The 26,720-nt window shown below is 37.7% G+C and overlaps 1 protein-coding gene and 1 non-coding gene across 8 annotated transcripts in view; both read left to right on the plus strand.

Annotated features, from left to right (window-relative positions):
* Positions 1-26,720, plus strand: part of NCOA1 (nuclear receptor coactivator 1) — a 282,993-nt gene that overhangs the window by 177,913 nt on the left and 78,360 nt on the right. For all 7 annotated transcript variants that reach the window (XM_033176431.1, XM_033176432.1, XM_033176433.1 and 4 more), the window contains 4 exons: positions 10,253-10,430; positions 18,952-19,131; positions 20,407-20,502; positions 25,112-25,252. In XM_033176431.1, coding sequence (XP_033032322.1) covers positions 10,253-10,430; positions 18,952-19,131; positions 20,407-20,502; positions 25,112-25,252 — 595 coding nt within the window. The remainder of the gene's footprint in view (positions 1-10,252; positions 10,431-18,951; positions 19,132-20,406; positions 20,503-25,111; positions 25,253-26,720) is intronic.
* On the plus strand, positions 3,657-3,763 carry LOC117063218. Its single transcript, XR_004428816.1, has one exon. It is a non-coding gene; the product is annotated as a U6 spliceosomal RNA (small nuclear RNA).

Consider the following 26,720-nt stretch of genomic DNA (forward strand, 5'->3'; position numbering starts at 1 on the left):
AACCTGTTATATACCTGATGTCTTTTCTATCTTTTTTTTTTTTTTTTGAGACAGAGTCTTGCTCTGTCGCCCAGGCTGGAGTGCAGTGGCGCGATTTCGGCAAGCTCCGCCTCCTGGATTCATGCCATTCTCCTGCCTCAGCCTCCCGAGTAGCTAGGACTACAGGCGCCCGCCACCACGCCCCTGACCCTGTCCCTGTTAACTTAAACTTTATGGAGTTTTATCCATGGAAGCTAAAACAGGAAGAGTAGAAAAGCTATCAAGAGATGTTTTCATTGAATAATCCACGTTACAATCTTGAGATGCACTGTTCAACATAATAGCCAGTAGCAACATATGGCTATTAAAATTTAAATTAGGGCCAGTCACAGTGATTCACACCTGTAATCCCAACACTTTAGGAGGCTAAGGCAGGAGCATCATTTGAAGCCAGGAAGTAGAGACCAGTTGGGTAGTGTAGTAAAACCTCATCTGTACAAAAAAATGAAAAAAGGTAGCTGGTCATGGTGACACATGCCTTTGGTCCCAGCTACTTGGGAAGCCGAGGCAGGAGGATTGCATGAGCCCAGGAGTTTGAGACTACAGTGAGACTTGATTGCACCACTGCACTCCAGCATGGTCAACAGAGCAAGACCCTGTCTTTATTTAAAAAAAAAAAAAATTTAATTAAATAAAGTTAAAAATTCAATGCTTCAGTCTCACCAGCCATATTTAAAGTGTTTGGTATCCATATGTGGTCAGTAGCTACTGTATTAGACAATATAAATATAGAATATTTTCATCATTGCAGAAAGTTCGGTTTGACAACACTAGTGTAAGAGGGACTTGCCCAGATAGAAGATCCCCAGAGGTAAAAAATGAACAAATATATTTTCTCACCATTCAGAATTGTTTATTTCTCTTTTTATTATTTATTTATTTATTTATTTTTGAGACAGAGTCTCTGTCGCCCAGGCTGGAGTGCACTGGCGCGATCTCAGCTCACTACAAGCTCTGCCTCCCGGGTTCACGGCATTCTCCTGCCTCAGCCTCCTGAGTAGCTGGGACTACAGGTGCCCGCCACCACGACTGGCTAACTTTTTTGTATTTTTAGTAGAGACAGTGTTTCAACATGTTAGCCAGGATGGTCTTGATCTCCTGACCTCGTGATCCGCCCACCTCAGCCTCCAAAAGTGCTGGGATTACAGGTGTGAGCCACTGCTCCTGGCCTATTTCTCTTTTTAAAAATATAAAATAAAGATAGCACGGGTAAAGAATGAAGATACTGGAAGAAATTTTCGCACGTCTAAAGAGAAGGTGACATTAGAATTTATTTATTCAACAAAGATTTGTTGAATACCTAGAGTATGTCAGACACTGGATATCTACATCATGGAATTACTATAAAAATTAAGTGACACAATTTCTTAGCAGAGTACTTTACACATAGTACTCATTAAGTCCAGTATAGGCATTTTTTTTAAAAGCTCATTTCCTCCGCCGGGCGCGGTGGCTCAAGCCTGTAATCCCAGCACTTTGGGAGGCCGAGACGGGCGGATCACGAGGTCAGGAGATCGAGACCATCCTGGCTAACACGGTGAAACCCCGTCTCTACTAAAAAAAATACAAAAAATTAGCCGGGCGAGATGGCGGGCGCCTGTAGTCCCAGCTACTCGGGAGGCTGAGGCAGGAGAATGGCGTAAACCCAGGAGGCGGAGCTTGCAGTGAGCTGAGATCCGGCCACTGCACTCCAGCCTGGGCGACAGAGCGAGACTCCGTCTCAGAAAAAAAAAAAAAAAGCTCATTTCCTCCCTTTGCTGTCTCAAATTCCTCTGCCTGCTGGTCAGAGTTCTGCATTATCTGACTAACCCTCCTATTTCCTTTGGTCCATAGGAAAACTCTTACTTCAGTCAGGAAGGTCTCACTATGTCTTGCACATGCATTCTAGCTTCATCAATTTGCTTTGTACAATTCCCTACGTTTCTTTGGGGTTTTTTTGTTTTGTTTTTTGAGATGGAGTCTTGCTCTGTCGCCCAGGCTGGAGTGCAGATCTTGGCTCACTGCAGGCTCCGCCTCCCGGGTTCACGCCATTCTCCTGCCTCAGCCTTCCAAGTAGCTGGAACCACAGGTGCTCGCTCTACCATTCCCTAATTTTTTTTTTGTATTTTTGTAGAGATGGAGTTTCACCATGTTAGCCAGGATGATCTCGATCTCCTGACCTCGTGATCCACCCGCCTCAGCCTCCCAAAGTGCTGGGATTACAGGCATGAGCCACTGCGCCCGGCCACCATTCCGTACATTTCTTTGTGGCTTTTGACACTTGCTGACCACTCATTCCCACTACCTTAAACATTCCATGGCACCTTTCACAGTGTTCTTTCTCTACCCCTCTGGTTACTCCTCAGCCTTTTTCTCAGATTTCTTTCTTTAATTGCCTCTTAATGTTAGTATCCCCCAGGATTCTAGCCTTGGCTCTTTCCCTTTTTTAATTCTGTACACATTTCCTGGGAAGGTTTATCTGTGTCTTTGTCTGTATAACATATACATATATGTGTGAATTATATGTATGAAATCAATTGCAATTCTCTGATTTCACGCAATAGAAATCAACTCTGACTAAGCAAATATGAATTTATTGGAATGCTATTTGGATATCATAGAGCCATGCTTGGAAACGGGATGAAATCAAGGTACCTTGAGGCTAGAAAGCAAAAGCTTTGTTAACAGTCTCTTTGAAAGAACTATCTGGGCAATGCCCTGCTGCTAGAATGAATGTACTCCTGCTATGTTTAGCTTTTTGTAATTCTTGAAATTCACATTTAAGGAGGAAGTCTCCCAGTGGCCTGATTAAGTATCCCATAAGACTTTATGTAGTGGGGAAGAAAATTTCCCAGAGGAAATCAGAGTATTCTTTACTAGGGGAAAAGATGATTGTAGTTAAAAACAAATAAACAGGCTGGGCGCAGTGTGTCACGCCTGTAATCCCAGCACTTTGGGAGGCCGAGGCGGGTGGATCACTTGAGGTCAGGAGTTTGAGGTCAGCCTGGCCAACATGGCAAAATCCCATCTCTACTAAAAATATAAAAATTAGCTGGGCATGGTGGTGAGTGCCTGTAATCCCAGCTACTCAGGAGGCTGCGGCAGGAGAATCGCGTGAACCTGGGAGGCGGAGGTTGCAGTGAGCTGAAATTGCACTACTGCACTCCAGCCTGGGCAACAGAGTGAGACTCCGTCTCAAAATAAATAATAAGTAAGTAAAAAATAAACAAGAGACCCACATGATTACTATATGTACCTGTGAATCTCAAAGGTCTATCCTTAGCCCAGATCTCTCTTCCAAGCTTCTGTTTCAATACATCCTGCTGCCTTTTAAAGATTTCCAGTTTTCCCAGAGTGGACTCAAACTTTGGAGGTTGGAGGTATTTGGGGGCTTCTCAGCAGACTTGTGACAGTGGGGTCACCTCAGGTTTTGGAAAAGCAATGAAAAATGACCAGTGCTGTGATAACATCCAGTTTACTCACGTGACCTGGGATAGTTCCTTTTGTACTGTCCGTCCCAGATTTGTTGCCGTAATCTGGGACGGACAGTACAAAATTTGTTGACATGACTTGGGGAAGAGAGTTCCTTGTGCTCCCTTTTCATTAGCATTCTGGAACGAAATCAAAACTTGTATGTGGTGCTCACTTTGGCAGCACATATACTAAAATCGGAACAATACCGAGAAGATTATCACGGCCTCTGCACAAGGATGACACACAAATTTGTGAAGTATGTCATATTTTTCAGCTGAACCCAACTTATACCACAGGCAAAACCCTCAAGGGCATCAAAGAATATAAAAGCAAAAAGCTTCACTGAAAGGACAGCACCTTTGAATATTAAAGGAACATCAGATGCAAAAGAACCAGTGTAAGAGCTCTGGAAACTCAAAAAACCAGAGTGTTTTCTTACATCCAAACCACTGCACTAACTCCCCAGCCATAGTTCGTAACCAGCCTGAAATGATTCACATGACAGACTAAGAATTCAGAATCTTGATGGCAACAAAGATCATTGAGATTCAGGAGAAAGTTGAAACCCAATCCAGGGAATGTTAGGAATCCAGTAAAATGATATTAGAGATTAAAGATAAAATAGCTGTTTTAAGAAAGACCTAAACTGATCTGATAGAGCTGAAAACCTCACTACAAGAAAAATTTCGTAATTGGAAATATTAATGACAGAATCGACCAAGCTGAGGAAAGAATCTCAGAGCTCGAAGACCAGTTCTTCAGCCAGCTTAGACAGAAATAAAGAAAAAAGAATAAAAAAGGATGAACAAAACCTCTGAGAAATATGGGATTATGTAAAGAGACTACACCTACAGCTGATGTCCCTGACAAAGAGGGAGAGTATATTAGTCAATTTTCACACTGCTATAAAGAATACGTGATATTGGGCCAGCTGTGGTGACTCATGCCTGTAATCCCAGCACTTTGGGAGGCCACGGCGGGCGGATCACTTGAGGTCAGGAGTTCGAGACCAGCCTGGCCAACATGGTAAAACCCCGTCTCTACTAAGAATACAAAAATTAGTCTGGGGTGGTGGCACATGCCTGTAATCCCAGCTACTCAGGAGGCTGACGCAGGAGAATCTCTTGAACCCTAGAGGCAGAGGTTCCAGTGAGCCAAGATCACACCACTGCACTCCAGCCTAGGTGACAGCAAGACCCTGTCTCAAACAAACAACAAACAAAAAACCCCTGAGACTGGGTAATTTATAAAGGAAAGGGGAGTGTTTTTGTTTGTTTGGTTGGTTTTGTTTTTTGAGAGAGTCTCGCTGTGTTGCCCAGGCTGGAATACAGTGACACAGTGTTGGATTACTATAACCTCCACCTCCTGGGTTTAAGCAATTCTTGGGCCTCAGCCTCCCAAGTACCCGGGACTACAGGCATGTATCACCATGCCCGGCTAATTTTTTTGTATTTTTAGTAGAAACAGGGTTTTGCCATGTTGGCCAGTTTAGTCTCAAACTCCTGGCCTCACATGGTCCACTCGCATTGACCTCCCAAAGTGCTGGAATTACAGGCATGAGCTACCGTGTCTGGCTGGAAAGAGGTTTAATTGACTTCCAGTTCCACGTGGCTAGAGAGGCCTCAGGAAATTTACAATTACAGCAGAAGGTAAAGGAGAAGCAAGTACGTTCTTCACCAGGCGGCAGGAGAGAGAAAGAGTGAGAGAGAGAACGAGGATGTGCCACACTTTTTTTTTCTTCAACTTTTAAGTTCTGGGGTACATGTGCAAGACGTGCAGGTTTGTTACATAGCCAGATGTGTGCCATGATAGTTTGCTGCACAGATCAACCCATCACTTAGGTATTAAGCCCAGCATCCATTAGCTATTCTTCCTCGTACTCTCCCTCCTGCCACCCCTGCCCCCAACAGGCCTCAGTGTGTGTTGTTCCCCCCGTCATGTGTCCACGTGTTCTCATTGTTCAGCTCCCACTTATAAGTGAGAACATGCAACATTTGGTTTGATGTTCCTGCATTAATTTGCTGAGAATTACAGCTTCCAACTCCATCCATGTCCCTGCAAAGGACCATGATCTCATTCCTTTTTAGGGCTACATAGTATTCCATGGTGTATATTTACCACATTTTCTTTTTTTTTTTTTTTTTGAGACAGAGTCTCGCTGTGTCGCCCAGGCTGGAGTGCAGTGGCCGGATCTCAGCTCACTGCAAGCTCCGCCTCCCGGGTTTACGCCATTCTCCTGCCTCAGCCTCCTGAGTAGCTGGGACTATAGGCACCCGCCACCTCGCCCGGCTAGTTTTTTTGTATTTTTTAGTAGAGACGGGGTTTCACCGGGTTAGCCAGGATGGTCTCGATCTCCTGACCTCGTGATCCGCCCGTCTCGGCCTCCTAAAGTGCTGGGATTACAGGCTTGAGCCACCACGCCCGGCCTACCACATTTTCTTTATCCGGTCTATCATTGATGGGCATTTAGGTTGATTCCAGGCCTTTGCTATTGTGAGTAGTGCTGTGGTGAACATACATGTGCATGTATCTTTATAGCAGAATGATTTATGTTCCTTTGGATATATACTCAGTAATGGGATTGCTGGGTCATATGGTATTTCTGCCTCTAAATCTTTGAGGAATCGCCACACTGCCTTCCATAATGGTTAAACTAATTTACACTCCCACCAACAGTCTAAAAGCATTCCTTTTTCTCTGCAGCCTTGCCAGCATCTATTGTTTTTTGACTTTTTAATAATCACCATTCTGACTGGCATCAAATGGTATCTCACTGTGGTTTTGATTTGCATCTCTCTAATGATCAGTGATGTTGAGCTTCTTTTCATATGTTTGTTGGCTACATGAATGTTTTCTTTTGAGAAGTGTCTGATCATGCCCTTTGCCTGCTTTTTAATGGGGTTGTTTGGTTTTTTCTTGTAAATTTGTTTCGGTTCCTTGTAGATTCGATATTAGACCTTTGTCAGATGGATAGATTGCAAAAATATTACCCCATTCTTTAGGTTGTTCACTCTGATGATAGTTTCTTTTGCTGTGCAGAAGCTCTTGAGTTTAATTAGATCCTATCTGTTAATTTTTGCTTTTGTTGCAGTTGCTTTTGGCATTTTCATCATGAAATCTTTGCTCATACCTATGTACTGAATGGTATTGCCTAGATATTCTTCTAGGGTTTTTATAGTTTTGGGTAATGTCTTTTATTCCTAGAACTTTGTCCAGTCACAGTCACTTGGGTAGTCTCATTTAAAGCCAGGGCCCTGTGAGAAGCCTTGGCTAATGTGAACCCTTCCATGAGACGCATGGTGGTCTTCTTCAAAGGATGACATCCTGGGCAGAGTTTGGAAAAGCTCTCAGATTGATTACTGAGTGCACAGGCATTTGTTGTCTTCTCTGTATGCAGTAAAACCAGCTGTCAGGTCTTGGAGGAATAGGAAGTTTCCTTCCCAGGAGCACACTTTTTAGTTAATTAGATAAACAACATATGAGGGAAACTTGTAGAACAAGAACAAGTAATAACAGATTATATTAACCAGACATACTTTTAAAAAATAGAGATGCTTCTATATTCATAGGAATAGTCTCAAAAATTATTCCCTGAAATGTTACTAGTCTCTTGAGGGCGGAATTCTGGCGGATCTTCCACTATCAACCTCATTTTTATATTTTTATATTTTAATTTTTTATAAGCATATATTTATAAGAAAACGCAAGTTAAATTGTATTTATACTGATGCAAAGAACATTTTAAAAGAAGTTTCAGGTCTATTTTTGAAAAATAAATCTGTTTTTAAATTATTCCTATTTTTATATAAACTTCAAGGCACATAAATGTACATTGATCACCCACTATGAGACTTATAGCTAATCTGAGCAGTTTTATAAACCCAATTTAGATATGAGGTACTTTCCCATGCTCATCTAAACCCAAAATATTTTTACAAAGAGTTTATCTAGTATTGAGATTTTAAAGATTATTAATCACATCCCTGTCTCCTTTGCATTATGGACTAAGTAAGTCACAGCAATCAGGTAGAATAAAAATAGCTTTATTCCTTTTTGTTCTTGCTAAAGAAAATATTAGCAATATTTTAAATGAGAACAATGGGTTGTGCTTCAATCTTGCTTTAAATCTTGTTTATAATCTTTGTGATGAAGTGATAATGGAAATGTATTACTAAATTTAATTTAATATTTGGTTTAAATAATCTTGCCTATTCATCTGTTGGCAGACACTTAGCTTGATTCTTATATCTTGGCTATTGTGAATAATGCTGCAGTGAACATGGGAGTGCAGACATCTCTTTGACATACTGATTTCATTTCCTTTGGATATATACTCAGTACTGAGATTACTGGATCATATGGTAGTTCTATTTTTAGTTTTTTGAGGAACCTCCCTACTATTTCCCATAATAGATGTTCTCTTTTCTTTACATCCTCACCTACACTTAACAGATATGAAGTGATATCCCATCATAGTTTTAATTTGCATCAACCTAAGTGTTCAAAAATGGATGAATGGAATAAGAAAATGTGGTATATACACAGAGCGGAATACTATTCAGCCTTTAAAAAGGAAATCCTGTCGTCTGCAACAACATGTGTGAACCTAGAAGACATTATGTTAATTAAAAGCCAGACACAGAAAGACAGATACCACATGATCTCACTTATATGTGGGATCTAAAAAAGTCAAATTCATAAGAGAGAGTAGAATGGTGGTTACCAGGGTCTGTGTGAAGGGTGGGTAGATTGGACGGATGTTGGTCAAAAGATAAAAACCTTTCAATTAGGAAAAATAAGTTCAAGAGATCTATTGTACATTATGGTGACTGTAATTAATAACAATTCTTTTATACCTGAAAATTGCAAAGAGAGTAGCTTTTAAGTGTTTTCACCACAAAAAAAGATAAATACATGAGGGAGTGCTTATGTTCATTAACTTGATTTGGTCATTCTACAATGTATACATATTTGAAAACATGTATACCATAAATATATATTAGTTTTTCTCAATTAAAAAAAAATCATCGTAGCTGAAAAATGCACCTCACAAAAATAAGGTAGAGGCAAATGGAAAACTATGTCATTGGATGTGTTTACTAAATTATGATACTCATTTTTAAATCCAACCCACAAACTTTGCAAAGGTTTTTATTGACATTCCAGTTTCCTTGATTTAAAAAAAAAAAAACAACGGTTCTTCCAAACGTCAGAAGGTGTTGCATTTTCACATTAAAAAAAAAAAAAGGCCTGACGCAGAGGTCCATGCCTGTAATCCCAGCACTTTGGGAGGCCAAGGCAGGTGGATCACCTGAGGTCAGGAGTTTAAAACCAACCTGGCCAACATGATGAAACCTCGTCTCTACTAAAAATACAGAAATCAGTGGGGCACGGTGGCGCATGCCTGTAATCCCAGCTACATGGGAGGCTGAAGCAGGAGAATCACTTGAATCCAGGAAGCATAGGTTGCAGTGAGCCAAGATTGCGCCACTGCACTCTCTCAAACAAAAAAAAAAAAAACAAGAAAAAGAAAAAAGGGCCACCACTGAGAATCTAATTGGAACATTTTTCAACATATAAAATGCTCTAAGGTTTTAAACTGATGAGATATTGTACAAGCTATTCACGTCATTTTCAGTATCACTGTCATTTTTAGGAACAAAATTATAACAGTGGTAACATTTCCAAACATCCACTTTCACATGCTTTCTCTATAGCGTTAGTGTCTTTTTAAAAAGCAGTTTACTTTTTATTCATTGTTAAAATTTCATCTTAATCCTGAAGAAAAAAAAATGTGTTTACTTTTTGGCGAGTATCTGCTAGACAGCAAACTTGGTACCCTGGCCTTTTTTTTAAAGGAAAAATGAGTAACCCGTCAACATTGTTAGACAGGTCTTTTAATTTTGCTATAGATAACCAGCAGACCCTGTATGATCCAAAGGATTTTTATGGTCATTTTACATTTTGTTACAAAATTCTGTAAATGTTCTATTTTTTCAGGATCTTGATTTTATTGCTTATATACATTCTGCAGCAAGTAAGCTGCAACATGTTGCAATAAATGAAAAGATTACAAATAAGTAAGGTGCCACAGTCAACCTCTGCATTCTGGCTCTTCCTCAGGATACCAGGGTTTTTGTAATATGTGACTGTCTACACTGAGTCAGGCACCAGATTGTTAATACGCTTAAGCTTAATTTCTTTATTATGTTTTAGTTTACAATATACATAGAAGTTCTAACTTTTCCCCTGCACCCTTGTGGATATTATATGCCCCATAGGATGCATATGTCTCCTTTTGGAGACCCCTGGCTCCATCTCAGTGCATAGGAAGCCCCTGTGATTTGTCTTCTGTCCACCTCTGCTGTATACCATATACTCCAGCAGCTCCAAACTGCTTGTTCGTTTTCTTTTTGTGCTATGCTCTCTCCACTTACTGGAATGTTCTTCCTTCAGTCCTCTTCCTCCTCCACTATGCCTTTTATATGTTAGGTAGGGGTCTGTACCTTTGACCCTTGCCCTGATCCCAAATTAGGCATCCTTCTGTGTGGTTGTAGACTATTTTGTGTATGTCTCTGATCTGCATTTTATCACTGATATTATGTTTATGTCTTTCTCTCCTACAGTACCACAGTTTCCTTGAGGACAGAGACCAGGTCTTGACATATAGTTCTGATCTCTTTTTTAATAGAAAAATGTATAGTTTAATTTTTCTTTTATCTTTCAACCTCCAAACCGTTTTTTTCTTTTGATTTTGCAGGCTTTGGATGGATTTTTCTTTGTTGTGAACTGTGAAGGGAGAATTGTATTTGTGTCAGAGAATGTGACCAGCTACTTAGGTTACAATCAGGAGGAATTAATGAATACCAGCGTCTACAGCATACTGCACGTGGGGGATCATGCAGAATTTGTGAAGAATCTGCTACCAAAATCACTAGGTAAACAGAAATGTGTTTTTAAAAAGAATGCTAGCTCTCTGTATCTTCTCCTTATATAATATGTATAATCTATAATACGTGATTATTACATTTGTAACACATTGTATTATATATGTTATATGTATTTAAAATATTTTTTCAATGTAGTTTCAGTCTCCGATATAAATATGAAGGGGAGTTTCATCAAATAACTGATGGAGAGCATTCCTTTCAGCTTCTTCCTTTATTCTGTGTCACGCCACAGTAGTTGGAGAGAATTATTTTCAATTTTGATTATGTTCAAGAAAGAGACAAATGTATATTCTTTCCTTTACCCTGCTCATAGAAAAAAGAATAGAAATGAGAAAGAGAGGGAGTGACAGGGAGGGAAGAAGGAAAGAATATATGTCATATACCTACTAAAATTAATGTTTTTACACTTAAGCGCTTTATAACGGAGGACCAAGTATGGTTGGATGGGCTATTCACTGCTGAGTAGCCTAGCTGAGAGGATGGATGGAGTCTAATTTCTAGTGTCTCTTTTATTCACTGAACCCTGTGCCTTGGGGCAGGGCTGGGACTTTAGGAGTTAGGGGATTTTTTTCTAATTCTTGTAAAGGCATGGATGGACTAACAGCAGGCCTTTGTTTACTTCTTGAATTTTGAGGCTCCTCTAAAGTTTTTCAGTGCTAAGGTTCCAGTTACTACTAGTGATTGCATTGCTACCTTTACATCTGAGTGTGTGTATTTTTCAATAGTTAGTATACATTTTGTAGATAAATAAGAAATTTTTCATATTACTTTTCATATTCCATTGTTTTAGATTTTTTGTTCCTTTTTTTCCACATAGTTTATTTGTTCAGTGAGCTCTAAAATAAAAGCAGTTTATCACGCAGATAAATTTACCACACATCAGTTTTTCAGACAGATACTGTGTGATAAAGTATCTGAGTTGGAGAGTTAGGACTCTACCATACCGTTTAGTATGGAAACTGAGGCATGTGGTCAAGGAAGTCAAACAATGTAAGATTCCCCTGATGTCACTGTAGGTAATACTTAAGATTTCTTTCCCTAGCCATGGACTGTAGATTCTTTTGTTCTACTGTTCACAAATTTTGAGGACTACTGGTGTATGGATTTAACTGAGCTATTGCATTTTATTTTGTATCAAAAAAATCTAATTTAATTTTAGTCTCATGTTGAGTAACAAGATATTTGTTGGGTTTAGCAGCCTTCCTGGTTGGAAAGAGGCCTACAGTCACAGAAAACAAGGATGAGCTGTTTTCTGACTTCTGAAGAAGGGGCTTATTGTTTGTGGAAGGGCCACATTACCTGTTCTGCATGGTTCTCAGGATGCTGTAGATCTATGACTATTCGGGTTCCTCCAAATCACTGCCAGTAGGTAAATTTGGAGAGAGTGTCATCTACTAGCTTAATGTGGTTGCTGGTGGTGCTGCTCCTGGCTACTTACAAGACAGTGATCCTCAGCTGACCTGACAATTCATCGTTGCCTCTCTGAGCAGCCTTTCACAATAGGGAGGAATATGAAGTTTTTGCTGTGGAGGTATCTTTCCCTCACTCCCCCAAAATGGAAGAACAGAGGCCGGGTGCGGTGGCTCAAGCCTGTAATCCCAGCACTTTGGGAGGCCGAGACGGGCGGATCACGAGGTCAGGAGTTCGAGACCATCCTGGCTAACACAGTGAAACCCTGTCTCTACTAAAAAATACAAAAAAAAAAAAAAAAAAAAAATGGAAGAACAGAAACATTGAAAAAGTAATACTACTTTCTTATACAGTAGTGTAGACAAACAAAGATAGGGCAAGCTCAGTAGTAATAGAATAGATCACATAATCTTACAGTGTTGGTTGATCATCCATTAGAAACCAATGAGATGGTCCCACCAAAAGAATAAAGGCCAACTACACTAACTTAGAAAAGCCAATAGCTTCTTTCAAGGTATTTCCAAAAAGCATTTAGAAGAAAATAAATTATAGTACCTATGTTTAAACCTTTATTATTAGAATAATCAAAGTATTAGAAAATTAAGGAAAGAGCCTAAGTAGAATCATTTTATGTGTATTTCATTATCAACCACTGGGGAAAACAAAAATCAAATCAAGATTCAGAACCTATCAAGGAAGAAATTTGAAGAAAAATTTAGGATCATTATTTATATATGTACTCACCTTATATAAATATATCACATATACATGATTCAAAGCACTGCCTTCTTATTTTTGATTTGTTATTTCCAAGGAGAAATTTTGAAGAAAAAAGTTAAAAGTCAAACTTTTAAAATTGCTTTTGAATTTACAGATTTAGAAGATTTCAGTGTCTAAAATCTGTACTTTTTAAGCATAACATTTTATTTATAAGAAACAAAATCTGAATGCTGGGAAGCTGGTATGGTGAGAAATTTTGTCCAAAAGCACAAGTGTACATGGATATACTTATACTTGCACAGATGGTTATAAAAAGATTATATTGTGAAAGGCTGAGATTACAAAGAATGAGATGTTAGTGAACATAGACTTATTTGTGAAATTCTAATAAATTGGAACTTGAAGTTTGAAAAAAGAAATTTTAGAAAGCAAGTCTTTTTATAAATTCATACCATTTATATCTCAAATGATGGAGACACGATGGTACTTAAGAGCATAGCCTTTCTCGTATAAAACAGAAATGGGCTATGCATTCTGACTCTGCTACTTAATTAGCAGTGTGACCTTGGACAAGACATTTGACCCCTCTACTCCTCATCATTGATCGGAAGGTTAAGGGGTAAGTGTTGCTTAGCATATTTCTTGGCTCGTATTAAATTCTTTTTGTTTTAGCTATTATTATTATTCCTGTTACTGGCTTTTTCTAAATGTTTTGGAGCTTTTAACTTCTGAATGGTAGATCTACAATTATTATTAACAATTACTAGCTTGTTTTGATTATGCTTTTAGCTTAGAAATTGATGTGAAGGAAGGACAATCTTGTCCTTTCATAGTGTGCTCTTAGAAGCACATAGAAATTATTCTTTAGAAATTGAGGCAAATTTTTTTTATAGATCACATTCAGTAGGATAGTTCCGTTTTTCTTTTTTATTTGTTTATTTATTTATTTTTGAGACAGAGTTTCGCTCGTCACCCAGGCTGGAGTGCAATGGCATGATCTCAGCTCACTCTAACCTCCGCCTCCTGGGTTCAAGCAATTTTCCTGCCTCATCCTCCCAAGTAGCTGGGATTACATGTGCCCACCAACACGCCCAGCTAATTTTTGTATTTTTAGTAGAGATGGGGTTTCACCATGTTGGCTAGGCTGGTCTCGAACTCCTGATCTTAGGTGATCTGCCTGCCTCAGCCTCTGAAAGTGTTGGGATTACAGGAGTGAGCCACCACGCTGGACCCTGTTCTTCTTTTTTAAACTGTAATGCTAAACTGCTACTTTTACCTATACAGGGGGCTTTTGTTAGTCATTTTTTAATACTTTGGGTTTGTTTTACTAGGTTTTTTAAACATTATCAGTGGCATTTATCCTTTTAAAGAGGAATCATATGGTGAGTTAAGAAAGGAACTGCATGAAGATTAGGCATGTTGCTTTCTAGCTAGATAGTGAAAACTGCACCCTCCCACACACAAAATCCTGAATTTTGTCAGAAGCTTTGTACCTCTAGTATAGGTCTATCCTCTTGTTTCCATTCCACAGAGTATATGGGACCTTATGTGTTTGATGCTGTCGTCTTTTTGCATAAATATGTAGCTCACTGCCTACTGTTTAAAAGAAGATTTAAGTTCAAAAAAGTTTTGTCATGGTAAACTATTAATAGTTCGATTAACTTAAAACAATCTAATCTTGTGAAATCGGGGTATCTAGAAAGATCACCTAAAATATTTAGCAGCTTATATTTGAGGGGCCTATAAGTTTGGAATTGAACTTGCTGTTAATTATTGTTGTTTTAAGAAGATATGATAGTTGACATGTAAATTATTACCAAAATGACTTTAGTTTCTTTTGTTGTGGTGATTATTTTCAACTTTTTTTTCACATCTCAAAAAGTGTTTTATACAATTTAGATATACTGACCACCATAACAGGTCATGAAATTAAACTTCAAGGAAGCACCTTTCTCATCTTCATCACTGTCTGCTCTTCTCTTGGCTCCATAATCCTACCTTAATTCCTAACCATTCCTCCGCCTCTTTTCCTTTTCTCTACCTTCATTCCTTTTACCTGAACTGAGTGTGATTAGATATTTAGCTCTTCTTCTAGTAACATTCCGCAAGTAGCTTTCTTTGTAGACACCTTCAGAAAGTTGAAACTGTCCCTGATAACCAAATAGATCAGGGTAAACATTATCGAAGCCAAGCTGTAAATAAAAACGTAAAGCCTTTTTTTTTTTAACTTTTATTTTAAGTTCAGTGGTACATGTGCAAGGTGTGTTATATAGGTAGACTCATGTCATGGGGGTTTGTTGTTCAGATTATTTTGTCACCCGGTGTATTAGTCCATTTTCACACTGTGATAAAGAACTTCCCTGAGACTGGGTAATTTATAAAGGAAAGAGGTTTAATTGACTCGCAGTACCACATGGCTGCGGAGGCCTCAGAAAACTTATAATCACGGGAGAAGAGGAAGCAATCGCCTTCTTCACAAGGAGGCAGGAGAGAGAGAGAGCAAAGGAGGAACTTCCAGATGCTTGTAAAACCATCAGATCTCTTGAGAACTCACCATCACGAGAACAGCATGGGGGGAACCGCCCCATGATCCATTCACCTCTCTCTCCCTCAACACATGTGGATTACAGGTCCCTCCCTCAATATGTGGGGATTACAATTTGAGATGAGATTTGGGTGGCAACACAGAGCCAAACCATATCAACCAAGATACTAAGCCTAGCCCCCAATAATTATTTTTTCTGATGCTCTTGCTCCTCCCAGCCTCCACTGTCAAGTAGGTGCAGTGTCTGTTCCGCTTTGTGTTTATGAGTTCTCATCATTTAGTTCACACTTAAAAGTGAGAACATGCAGTGTTTGGTTTTCTGTTCCTGTGTTAGTTTGCTAAGGATAATGGCCTCCAGTTCCATCCATGTTCCTGCAGAGGACATGGTCTCATTCTTTTTTATGGCTGTATAGTATTCCATGGTGTATATGTACCACATTTTCTTTATCCAGTCTGCCATTGATGGGCATTGAGGTTGACTCCATGTCTTTGCTAATGTGAATACTGTGGCAATGAACATACACTTGCATCTGTCTTTATGGTGGAATGATTTTTGTTCCTTTGGGTATATATCCAGTAATGAGATTGCTGGGTTAAATGGTAGTTCTGTTTAGTTCTTTTAGGAATTACCACACTGCTTTCCACAATGGTTGAACTAATTTACACTCCCACCAACAGTGTATAAGCATTCCCTTTTCTCCACAGCCTTGCCAGCATCTGTTATTTTTTGATGTTTTAATGATAGCCATTCTGACTGGTGTGAGATGATATCTCATTGTGGTTTTGATTTGCATTTCTCTAATAATAATCAGTGATACTGAGCTTCTTTTCACATGCATGTTGGCCATATGTGTGTCTTCTTTTGAAAAAGTGTTGATGTCCTTTGCCCACTTTTTAATGGGGTTGTTTTTTCCTTGTAAATTTCTTTAAGTTCCTTATGAATACTGGATATTAGACCTTGTCAGATGCATGGTTTGCAAATATTTTCTCCTTTCTGTAGGTTCTGTTTACTTTCTTGACAGTTTCTTTTGCTGTGCAGATGATCTTACATTTAATTAGGTCCCATTTGTCAATTTTTGCTTTTATTTTCATCGCTTTTGGCGTCTTCATCATGAAATCTTTGCCCGTTCCTGTGTCCAGAGTGGTATTGCCTAAGTTGTCTTCCAAAGGTTTTTATAGTTTTGGGTTTTACATTTAAGTCTTTAATCCATCTTGTGTTGATTTTTGTATATGGCGTAAGAAAGAGGTCCAGTTTTAATCTTTTGCATGTGGCTGTCCAGTTATCCCAGCATCATTTATTGACTAGGGAGTCAATTTCCCCATTGCTTGTTTTTGTCAGCTTTGTCAAAGATCAGATGGCTGTAGGTGTGCGGCCCTATTTTTAGGCTTGGTATTCTGTTCTGTTGGTCTATGCGTCTATTTTTGTACCATGCTGTTTTGGTTACTGTACCCCTGTAATATAGTTTGAAGTTAGATAATGTGATGTTCCCAGCTTTGTTCTTTTTGCTTAGGACCGCCTTGGCTATTTGGGCTCTTTTTTGGTTCCATATGAATTTTGAAATAGTTTTTTCTAGTTCTGTGAAAAATGTCATTGGTAGTTTGGTAGGAATAGCATTGAATCTGTAAATTGCTTTGACAGTATGGCCATTTTAATGATATTTATTCGTCCTATTCATGAGCACGGGGCGTTTTTCCATGTGATTGTGTCATCTCTGATTTCTATGAGTAGTGTTAACAAATCCTTTTCTTTTTTTTCTTTTCTTTTTTTTTTTTTTGAGACGGAGTCTTGCTGTGTCGCCCAGGCTGGAGTGCAGTGGCGCAATCTCGGCTCACTACAAGCTCCGCCTCCTAGGTTCACGCCATTCTCCTGTCTCAGGCTCCCAAGTAGCTGGGACTACAGGTGCCCGCCACCATGCCCGTCTAATTTTTTGTATTTTTAGTAGAGAGAGGGTTTCACTGTGTTAGCCAGGATGGTCTCGATCTCCTGACCTCATGATCCGCATGCCTCAGCCTCCCAAAGTGCTGGGATTACAGGCATGAGCCACCACGCCTGGCACAAATCCATTTTTTATCATAGGGTCTATTTACTTTAGTTGGAGAGTTTCCCTAATAATTAGACAACTTAATCCATTTATTTAGTACATGAGAAGAGAGCTCTAAAAATGAATGGATATGCTAGTTTTTACATTCATTTTTCTTTTTTTCTTCCCTTTCCTTCCACTCTTTAGCCTATATGTGCTCCAAAAGTGGAGGGGAGGACCTTGGACAGAAATCCTACATAACTAAACCAGACATGCATATAAAAATGTTATTCATAGCTCTTCATTTTCTACATTGTTCCCCCAACAGAATAGAAACTTCATTTCCTTTTGAAAATAGTAATATGTGTTTGTTGTAACTGGGGACTTGAAATGATTATTTCTATTAAAATCACTACTGATATTTGAATCAAGCATCAAGGTATCTTATGTATTTTATTATGAAATTTTAAAGTATAAATGACTTTAGAGATAATGTAGTGGATTCTTTTATTTTAAAAAACGAGACAATGAACGTCAAAGATTAATTAACCCAAACCTTAGAACTTGCTAATAGCAGAACCCAAGACTTCTAATACCAGTGTGGGTTTGTTTCCCTGATTTCCTCTAACACTTAATAAAGGATGAGATGGAAAAAAGGAAGGAGGGTCATTGGAGAGTTTAAGGTAGGAAAACGTTTGGGAACAGTGAAAAAGTAGCCTTGGCCAGGCATGGTGGCTCACACCTGTAATCCCAGCACTTTGGGAGGGCGAGATGGGTGGATCATGAGGTTAGGAGTTCGAGACCAGCCTGGCCAACATGGTGAAACCCTGTCCTACTAAAAATACAAACATTAACCGGTGTGGTGGAGCACGCCTATAATCCCAGCTACTCAGGAGACTGAGGCAGGAGAATCGCTTTAACCCAGGAGGCGCAGGTTGTGGTGAGCCGAGATCGCACCATTGCACTCCAGCCTGGGTGACAAAGTGAGACTCCGTCTTAGAAAAAAAAAAAAGACAGCCTTAAAAACCCTCTGATATCTCATGACCACATGATTTAAACATGACACTATGACTGGGAAATTATGACCTACCACACAGTGGTTTTTACTTGAAATGGATACCTTTTCTGTAACTGAATTCATTTTTCCTATACTGGATCAGGTAACATTCCTTTTTTCGCCATTTTTTTAATATAATAATATTGATTATCCACTATATCCAAGATATTGTAGCATATAAACTGTGCTAGTTAAGTAAAATAAAGCACAAGGAGAAAATGGTTATGAGAAATTGAGATTGCTCTATATTCTTAATATTTTTTTGAGTCACAGACTCTGAGAAAATTGAAATCTCCCCCAGAAGGGTGCACATCCACACAAAAGCCAACCTTAAGAATCCACGATTGCCAAGTTAAAACCCCACTTATCAATATACCTGTGGTTTTGAATCATTTTTTCATTGTCAAAATATAACTGGAAACCAACTGAAAAACTCATTAATTAACTGCTATAAAATTCTGAGCAAAATGACTAGTAAGTTTTAATTTTTAATTTTTGTCTTTGATGATAATATTTGAGGGGAAGATCGTATGTATTTTCTTGGAAATGTTACAGTTTTCTAATTGGTAGACATTTAGATTTGCTAGGTAGATAAGTATTCTATTGCCTCAGGATAATGTTAGATCTGAAGAGGTCAGTCTGTCTTTTAATCTGAGTATCTCATTAAGCAGATGGCTTAAAGTACATCTTTTGTATCTTCAAAGTTTGTGCTTTTTCACCATATTTACAAGCACATAATCAATTTTTCTTCCTCAGTAAATGGAGTTCCTTGGCCTCAAGAGGCAACACGACGAAACAGCCATACCTTTAACTGCAGGATGCTAATTCACCCACCAGATGAGCCAGGAACCGAGAACCAAGAAGCTTGCCAGCGTTATGAAGTAATGCAGTGTTTCACTGTGTCACAGCCAAAATCAATTCAAGAGGATGGAGAAGGTAAAGCCAAATTTTCATTTTAAAGTGTTTATTTCTTCTGTGACTTTAAGGAAAGGAGAGGAAATTAATTATAAACTGCCTTTTTCAGATAGTATTTTTGGTTACTATAGTATGTATCATAGTAGCTATTCCATTTGCTATATATTCTTAATACTTAAAAAACAATAATTACATCTAGAATCATCCCTTTAATATGCCCCCCAGATTCTTAGTTTTAAGCTGGCATTCCCACTAAAATGTCAAATAATTCAGACCAACTTGCTGTCTAGAAATAAGAGATGTAACTAACTGCTGCCAGTTGGAAATGTACCAGATGCAGCAGACTGTTGAACAGCTCTGATTTTTAGAAAGTTTCAAGTTTAGAGTGTAGGGAACATTGGAGAATAGAGTTGGCATTTTTCAGGCTATACAAGGTAATTTATAAGGAGAAAACTTATGAACAGATGGAAACATGCTGAAGCTCTAATATGAACATGGTGTCAACATGGAATTAGTTAAATATGTGACAGTGGATGAGTTTTCCATGTAAACTTAGACTGGGCTAAGTTTAGAAAATCACAAATTGAGAACTGGAGTAAGGACAAGGGAAGGTAGTAGACAAGAAGTCAGTCAGATGCAAAAAAGCCATATACGTAGCAGGTCTCACCAGGAAATGGAGGTGGCAATCAACTGGAGACTTCTTACAGAATACACATGCCAAGTCTTATTTGATTGAAGTTCGTTTTTAGCTGTGTGATACTGTGTTTAACATCCTCAAAACAAAATTTGGGAATAGGACTTAGAAAAAATTGTGTATCCTAAAAACGTGAAGTCATCTGTCAAGAGCAAAATGGTGCTTCAGAGTTAAAGGTTGTTTTTCTCATATAATTATCTACACCGTGGTTATAGGAATAATCTTTGCAGCCATTAAGTACTGGTGAATATAAGAAATTGACTACAAAACTGTATTTTAAAAAACACTGTGCCACTTATATCTAACCAAAACTACTACTTCTAGTTGTTATTATCCGTACATGAAATGCATCAGTCTGCTCTGGTATATATAAGAGCATTCAATAGGAAGGAATAGTTTATGCCAACTAACTCTCTACCTGGAGCTGTCAGTTTTTGGTTGCCAGAAAGTTTATTTCTAATATACATTAGATAAGAATGATTTCAATATTATGTCAGGTCCTGTAACATGTATTGTTTTTTTGAAAACCATTAATGGCAAGTGATAGAGGTAAACCATTTTCTATTCTCTTTCCTTCAATTTCCCCTTCTTGTTTTGGGCAGATTTCCAGTCATGTCTGATTTGTATTGCACGGCGATTACCTCGGCCTCCAGCTATTACAGGTGTAGAATCCTTTATGACCAAGCAAGATACTACAGGTACTAATTGTAAAGTTCAGAATGTTCCATAGGTATTAATAATGTGACTCTGTCCTTAAAACTAATTATATCCAGAATGTCTTTCTGTTCTAGGAGATTTAGGCTTTGCTCCCTAGTCTTATACAGAAAACATTTTAAACGGTGCTCTTAGATACTGTAGTCATTGTCATGGTCAGAGTGCTGGAGAGAACACTTTTTATAACGTTATATACCTGTATTTGTTTGATTATAAATTATGTTTCATAATCATGGAATAAAATGCTTAAAGAAATTTAGAAGATATAGATATGTAAATATGTAGATATACATACATTTATTTAAAATAGATATGAATATGGTAGTTTTACTATTATGTTTAAATGTATCTGGCTATTTCTGTTTTTTTTTTTTTTTTTGATTCTTTTTCTTTAAATTTATTTAGCCCATACTGATTGAGTCCCTAGAAGTGCCTGTCACTAGGTGATTCCTCAAGATGTATATGGTTGGCCGGGCACGGTGGCTCAAGCCTGTAATCCCAGCACTTTGGGAGGCCGAGACGGGCGGATCACGAGGTCAGGAGATCAAGACCATCCTGGCTAACACGGTGAAACCTGTCTCTACTAAAAAAAAAAAGACTACAAAAAACTAGCCGGGCGAGGTGGCGGACACCTGTAGTCCCAGCTACTCGGAAGGCTGAGGCAGGAGAATGGCGTAAGCCCGGGAGGCGGAGCTTGCAGTGAGCTGAGATCCGGCCACTGCACTCCAGCCTGGGTGACAGAGCGAGACTCCGTCTCAAAAAAAAAAAAAAAAAAAAAAAGATGTATATGGTTGAACAAAAATAATTCAATGACAAATTGTGTTATTTTTGATGATGGAAAAGTTATGAGATGGTATAAGGGAGGATATATGAAATTAGTTGGTCAGCAAAGGCCTGTCTGAGGAGCTGATACTGAGCCCCAAAGGATGAAGTGGTGCCCACTATTTAAAGTGTGGGTCTTGGAAGGGGGGCAGCAACGAAAGGTCTTGATGCAGAACGGGTACTCCTAATTAAGGAACCAGAGCTGCAGAAGTTTCTAAAGATAAGCAAGACAGAGAGGTAAGTTAGAAGTACTAGAAGGAGGGCAGGAGAACCTCAAACTGAGTAACAGACTGCCTATAAATAAGGCATTCTTAAAGGCCTACTTCAGATTTTATTTTCAGCAAGGACAAATTGTTACTGTTCTTTATAGCTGATGAATTATTTTTCTTATATTATTTGATTTTATCTTTAACACATTGTGTGTGCATGCTTTTACAACAACCAGGGTTAAATATATCTCACTTACCTCTCTAATTTTAAAATAGAGATAAATATTAGAGGTGTGTTTTCTAACAGACTAAGATCTTAAAAATAATTTCTTCTGAATTTTCCGCTTTGTGAAAGTTTAGTTTTAGTGTACATTTTGACTTTTACCACCTTTTTATAAGATCCTATTTCATTATATATTAATTTTTTAGTCCCAGCAATCTAATATTCCAATGTTGTATGCTTTGTGCTTGTGTTTTTAATGATAAACTTCCAGCTGCTCTTACTAAAGAACTAGTATGGATAAATTAGCACAGATAATAGAAAATGGTGAAGAAAATGTCTCTGAATGCAGAGAGATGGCATCTGAGGATAGTAATTATCAATTATCATACCTTTCTTCATTCCATTTTTGAGTCTACCATGTATTACGTTCCTTTCCGGTCTCTACCATGAACAATACTGGAAAAATTTAATAAGCTTACTGTGGATGTATGGGTTTGTGCCAAAACAAAAATTTCTTATTTAAATTTTAAAAATTATTTTTTTAATTATTGAAAATTGAAAGTATTTTTCATGAAGGAAAAATAGAGTCCATTGAAAAGCAAAATTGGTCAGTAACCAGTTAACCTAAAAAGAAACCAAAGAAGGGCTTTGTGAGATAGCAGAATGAAAATGTGTTGAAAAGGGTTATTGTCAGGTCACAGAAAAAATGTCAGAGATGAGGAAGGCCTAAAAGTTATGAGACTAATTTAGGAACAATATGTTTCAGCTTTTCCTCATATTGCAGTTCTATAAATTGAATTCTAAATTGGATTGTTTTAAGGACTTTATTTTCTCATAGGAACAGTGTTATCTGTGGTAGTTTTGTTTCTAAGAACCCAGGTGTTAAAATTTTAGATATACCTGTAAATATATAAAAATAACCATAATCGTGTAAAATAAAAGATTAGCCTCTGGGCCATAAAATAACTATATATACAGAGACAACCTCAAAGATCACAGAATCCAACCTGGTTTTACAAATGAGGGAATGGTGATTTGATCAAAACCATACAGCCCTTTGCCGAGAATGGACACCTTTAGGTCCTAATGTGGAGCTCTTTCTTGTATGACATTACTTTTCACTAAAGCGCTGTTAAAAGGGCATCGCTATACTGTACACACTTATTGTATAAAGATACCAAGGAAATATAAAATATACTTAAAATGTAAAACTAACATTTTATTATATAAATCATAGAATTGACTTAGCTAAAAAGAATAGGTATAATAAATGTTAAACATTTCTTAAGTTTTTGTAGTACTTTTTAACTCTTTATGGGATGATCCGTATCTCTTAAAAAAAGAAAAAAGTCTTTTACTAGGAAATGTAAAAAGGTTTTTTATTGTTGTTTGGTTGTTTGGTGGTTGGTTGGTTAAACTTTCCTGTAGTAGGCAGAGGTATTCTAAATCAAGCTGTTCATGATTCCTCACTAAGAGTCATTACATTACCCATCTGGTACCATTGCTGATAACTTAATCACTTTCTCTCCTGCCAGTCCCCAAACTCTAAACTTTCTCATGCCCTCTCGTGGGGCCAACCCTTACATGAACACACACACATGCACATGCCTCCCTTAGTCACTGCCTGTGAGGCGCATTCTTATATAGGAAAATTATGTAGCAGTGGAATCTCTGCTATAACCAACTTTTTATCTCTGACATAAGAAACAAGGGTTGAACTATTAAAATTCTTAAAAATCTAAGATCTTTTATAGTTTCAGTTACAGTGTTCACCAGGCTTTCCCCAAACTGTTCTTAAATGACAAAATTCCCTTATTTGAGTTTCAGTTTATTTTCTTTCTACTATTTACATTTATGCCAAGACTTAGGTGATAACCTGCTAAAGTAGGACTGGGTACATCAGATTCAAGACCCTAAGTTACAAAGGTCTAATGAATATTTTATTTCTAAGCAAACCAAATGAAGTATATAAAGAGGGGATTAGTTCAGTGAGGAGGCACAAACTGGATGATAGATTTGAGTTGATTGTATGAAGAAGGGGAAGATGGGGAAAATATTTAATCAGGCATTCATAGAAGAGGAAACATTAGTGGTGAACTCTAATAATTGGGGAAATAAAAATTTAGACCACAATGAGATAGCATTTTTCACCTACTAGTTTGAAAACATAAAGAAGCCTGACAACACAAGTGATGGAAAGGATGTTAGATTAGCACTAGCTCTTATGCATTGCTGGTGGAAGCATAGAGTGGTACAAGTTTCAGGAAGACAGTTTAAAATTAATATTATAAAGTTGCATTCACATAACCTATAATCTAACAATTCTGTTCCTACGTATATACCCTAGAGAATGCATGTACCATGCAACATGTGAAAGATGTTCATAGTAGTGCTGACTATAATGGCAAAAAACTGTTAACAGTCTAGATGCCCATTCACAGGAGAATTTAAAGATGGGGATAGTGACAAGGGAGGAGTGCACATGTGATGCAGCAATATTGGTAACGTCAAGTTCTAAAGTTGAGTGGTGGGTTTGCAGGTTTTTATATCATTAATAGAATTCTTAATTTATATATATATTCTATATATATCTTGTATTATTTTGTGTGACTGTAAGATTGTGTAAAACATGATAAAACAGGTCTTAATATTCACAAACTGGATTAATTGGCCCTCTATTAACTGAGGAATAACTTACCTGAATTCTCTCATAGCCATTTAGGAAATTTGTTTAAATATGATAACAATGGCGAATTACCATAAATTTTATAAAGCGTGTGTTCCGTGTGCATACTGCCTAGCAAATCTTAATGTTCTCACTTACTGTTTTTCTGATTTAACTTTTGTTGCTTTCAGTCTTTGTTTAGTCCTAAATACAGTATTGCCTACAGCCCAACAAAGGGTAGAGAGGGAAAGCCTTGCTTCTTTTCTCGTATTCTTAGTAATTAGAAATTAATTTAAACCAAGCAATATACTTCATCTTTACCTCTCCTTTCCTGTCAGTCATCAGTATACAGAGAGCAGAATCCAAAGACCAAGCCAGAGGAGTTTGAACTGCATTAGTCTCAGCAGCGTCAGGTCATTATGGTATGACCTAGACCTGAATTGAATTTTATAATATGACATACTAGGACGTAACACATTCCAAAACCAAAACAATTTACGTCAATAACATACTTCATAACTATATGTAATAAAAATTAATAGTGCTTTTTGTTGCTTTTGTTTATTGAGTATTTGGAAAGAAAGAAAATTTCTTAGACTCAGTTGTTAGTTTTGAAATATGGATGATTTGTATAAAGAGGCTGTTATAAATGTAAACTTTCGTTCTTTGTACAGGTAAAATCATCTCTATTGATACTAGTTCCCTGAGAGCTGCTGGCAGAACTGGTTGGGAAGATTTAGTGAGGAAGTGCATTTACGCTTTTTTCCAACCTCAGGGCAGAGAGCCATCTTATGCCAGACAGCTGTTCCAAGAAGGTAAAGTTTTCTCTCTCAATTATTTTCATTAACCTTTATCTTTACTTACATTTGAATAGTTTGTATAGAACTTATGGCTTGATAAGTATTTTCTCCAAATTATAGTTTTTGCAATAATCAGTTTTAGGAAAGGAAGAAATGGGTAAGCAAAGTAATTCATGAGTGGATCCTGAAATTTGGGATACACGTTCTAAAGAATAGGATGTTGTGTGGTGGTCACTCATTCATTCATTCATTCATTCAGCAGGCATGTATCAAGTTCCCAACATACGTAGAACACTATATAAGGTGCCAGGGGTACAGTGATGACTAAGAAAGAAGGTTTTGCCCTTAAAGAGCTTATAATACAGTAGGAAAATATATGACAACCCTAAAGATCAGTTTGACATGGGATATGATAGAACCATAACCAAATAACAAAAAAATTAATTCTGACTTGAAGAATCAAGGATGACTTCAGAGAATAAATAATATTTTGTTTGGCTCTCAAAGATCATTCCCAGCAGAACAAGCATGTTAAAGGCCTTCTGGATAATACAGAGATCAGGGTCATGCATGTTTACTTCATGACTGTTGCAGAACCTGTATCTCTTGACTCAGGCTGAAATTTCAAGTCAAAAAATACATCCTATGAAATTATTAATTATTGCATAGCTGCTGGGTCTTAGTAAGTATAATGGAAGTATAAGATATGTATATTCCCTGCCCTTAGGAAACTTAACAGTACTACAGGAAAGGTAGGAAAAGTTATTTGAGAGTTAAGGCCAGAAAGTTGACAGAAGTTCAGAATTAAATGGCTTTGATATACTTTAAAAATATTGTCGTTTAATTATGGTAGCCTAACATTCTTTTTCCAATGAAATTTATTCTCTAATCTCTAGATAGTTTCTTTTGTAAGAATCTCGTTGTATGGCTTTTCCTGAAAAACAATTTTAAAATACTATTATTTCATCAGTCTTAATTTTAACATTTTTCCCATAACATTAGATTTCCTAAGTTTATAGATGATTTTCCATTCATTACATTTTAGGTCAACTGCTTCCTAATGATATATGGAGAAAGTAGTTTTTTTTTTCTTTTTCCAGGAAGCACCTATATAAATATCACAATCCACGTATTTCTGGAGCAGCTTCGTACAGACTAGTGGTTCCCTAGTGGGCTCCTAACTAGACTTATACCACCCCTTAAGATTGTATTTCAGTGGGTAGATCCAAGAATCTGTATTTTTTAAAAGTTTCCCAGGCAATCCTGAAGGGCAGTCAGGTTTGGAAACCATTACAATAAGTAACTAATGTGGTCCATTGGATGTGAACTTTGTGATTTCCTCTGCCAAGAGTGATGCTTGACTTTTGCGTAGGTTTGGGACTCAGCACTGTCTCTATTGCCTCAAGTTCTCAAGTATATGGTACTTTTGATTTCTGCCTTAAGTTGGGCCTTCCAAGGCTTTACTTAAAAGATTTAATTTATT

The sequence above is a fragment of the Trachypithecus francoisi genome, unplaced genomic scaffold, assembly GCF_009764315.1.
Source record: "Trachypithecus francoisi isolate TF-2019V2 unplaced genomic scaffold, Tfra_2.0 Lachesis_group17, whole genome shotgun sequence".
NCBI classification, from domain to species: Eukaryota; Metazoa; Chordata; class Mammalia; order Primates; family Cercopithecidae; genus Trachypithecus; species Trachypithecus francoisi.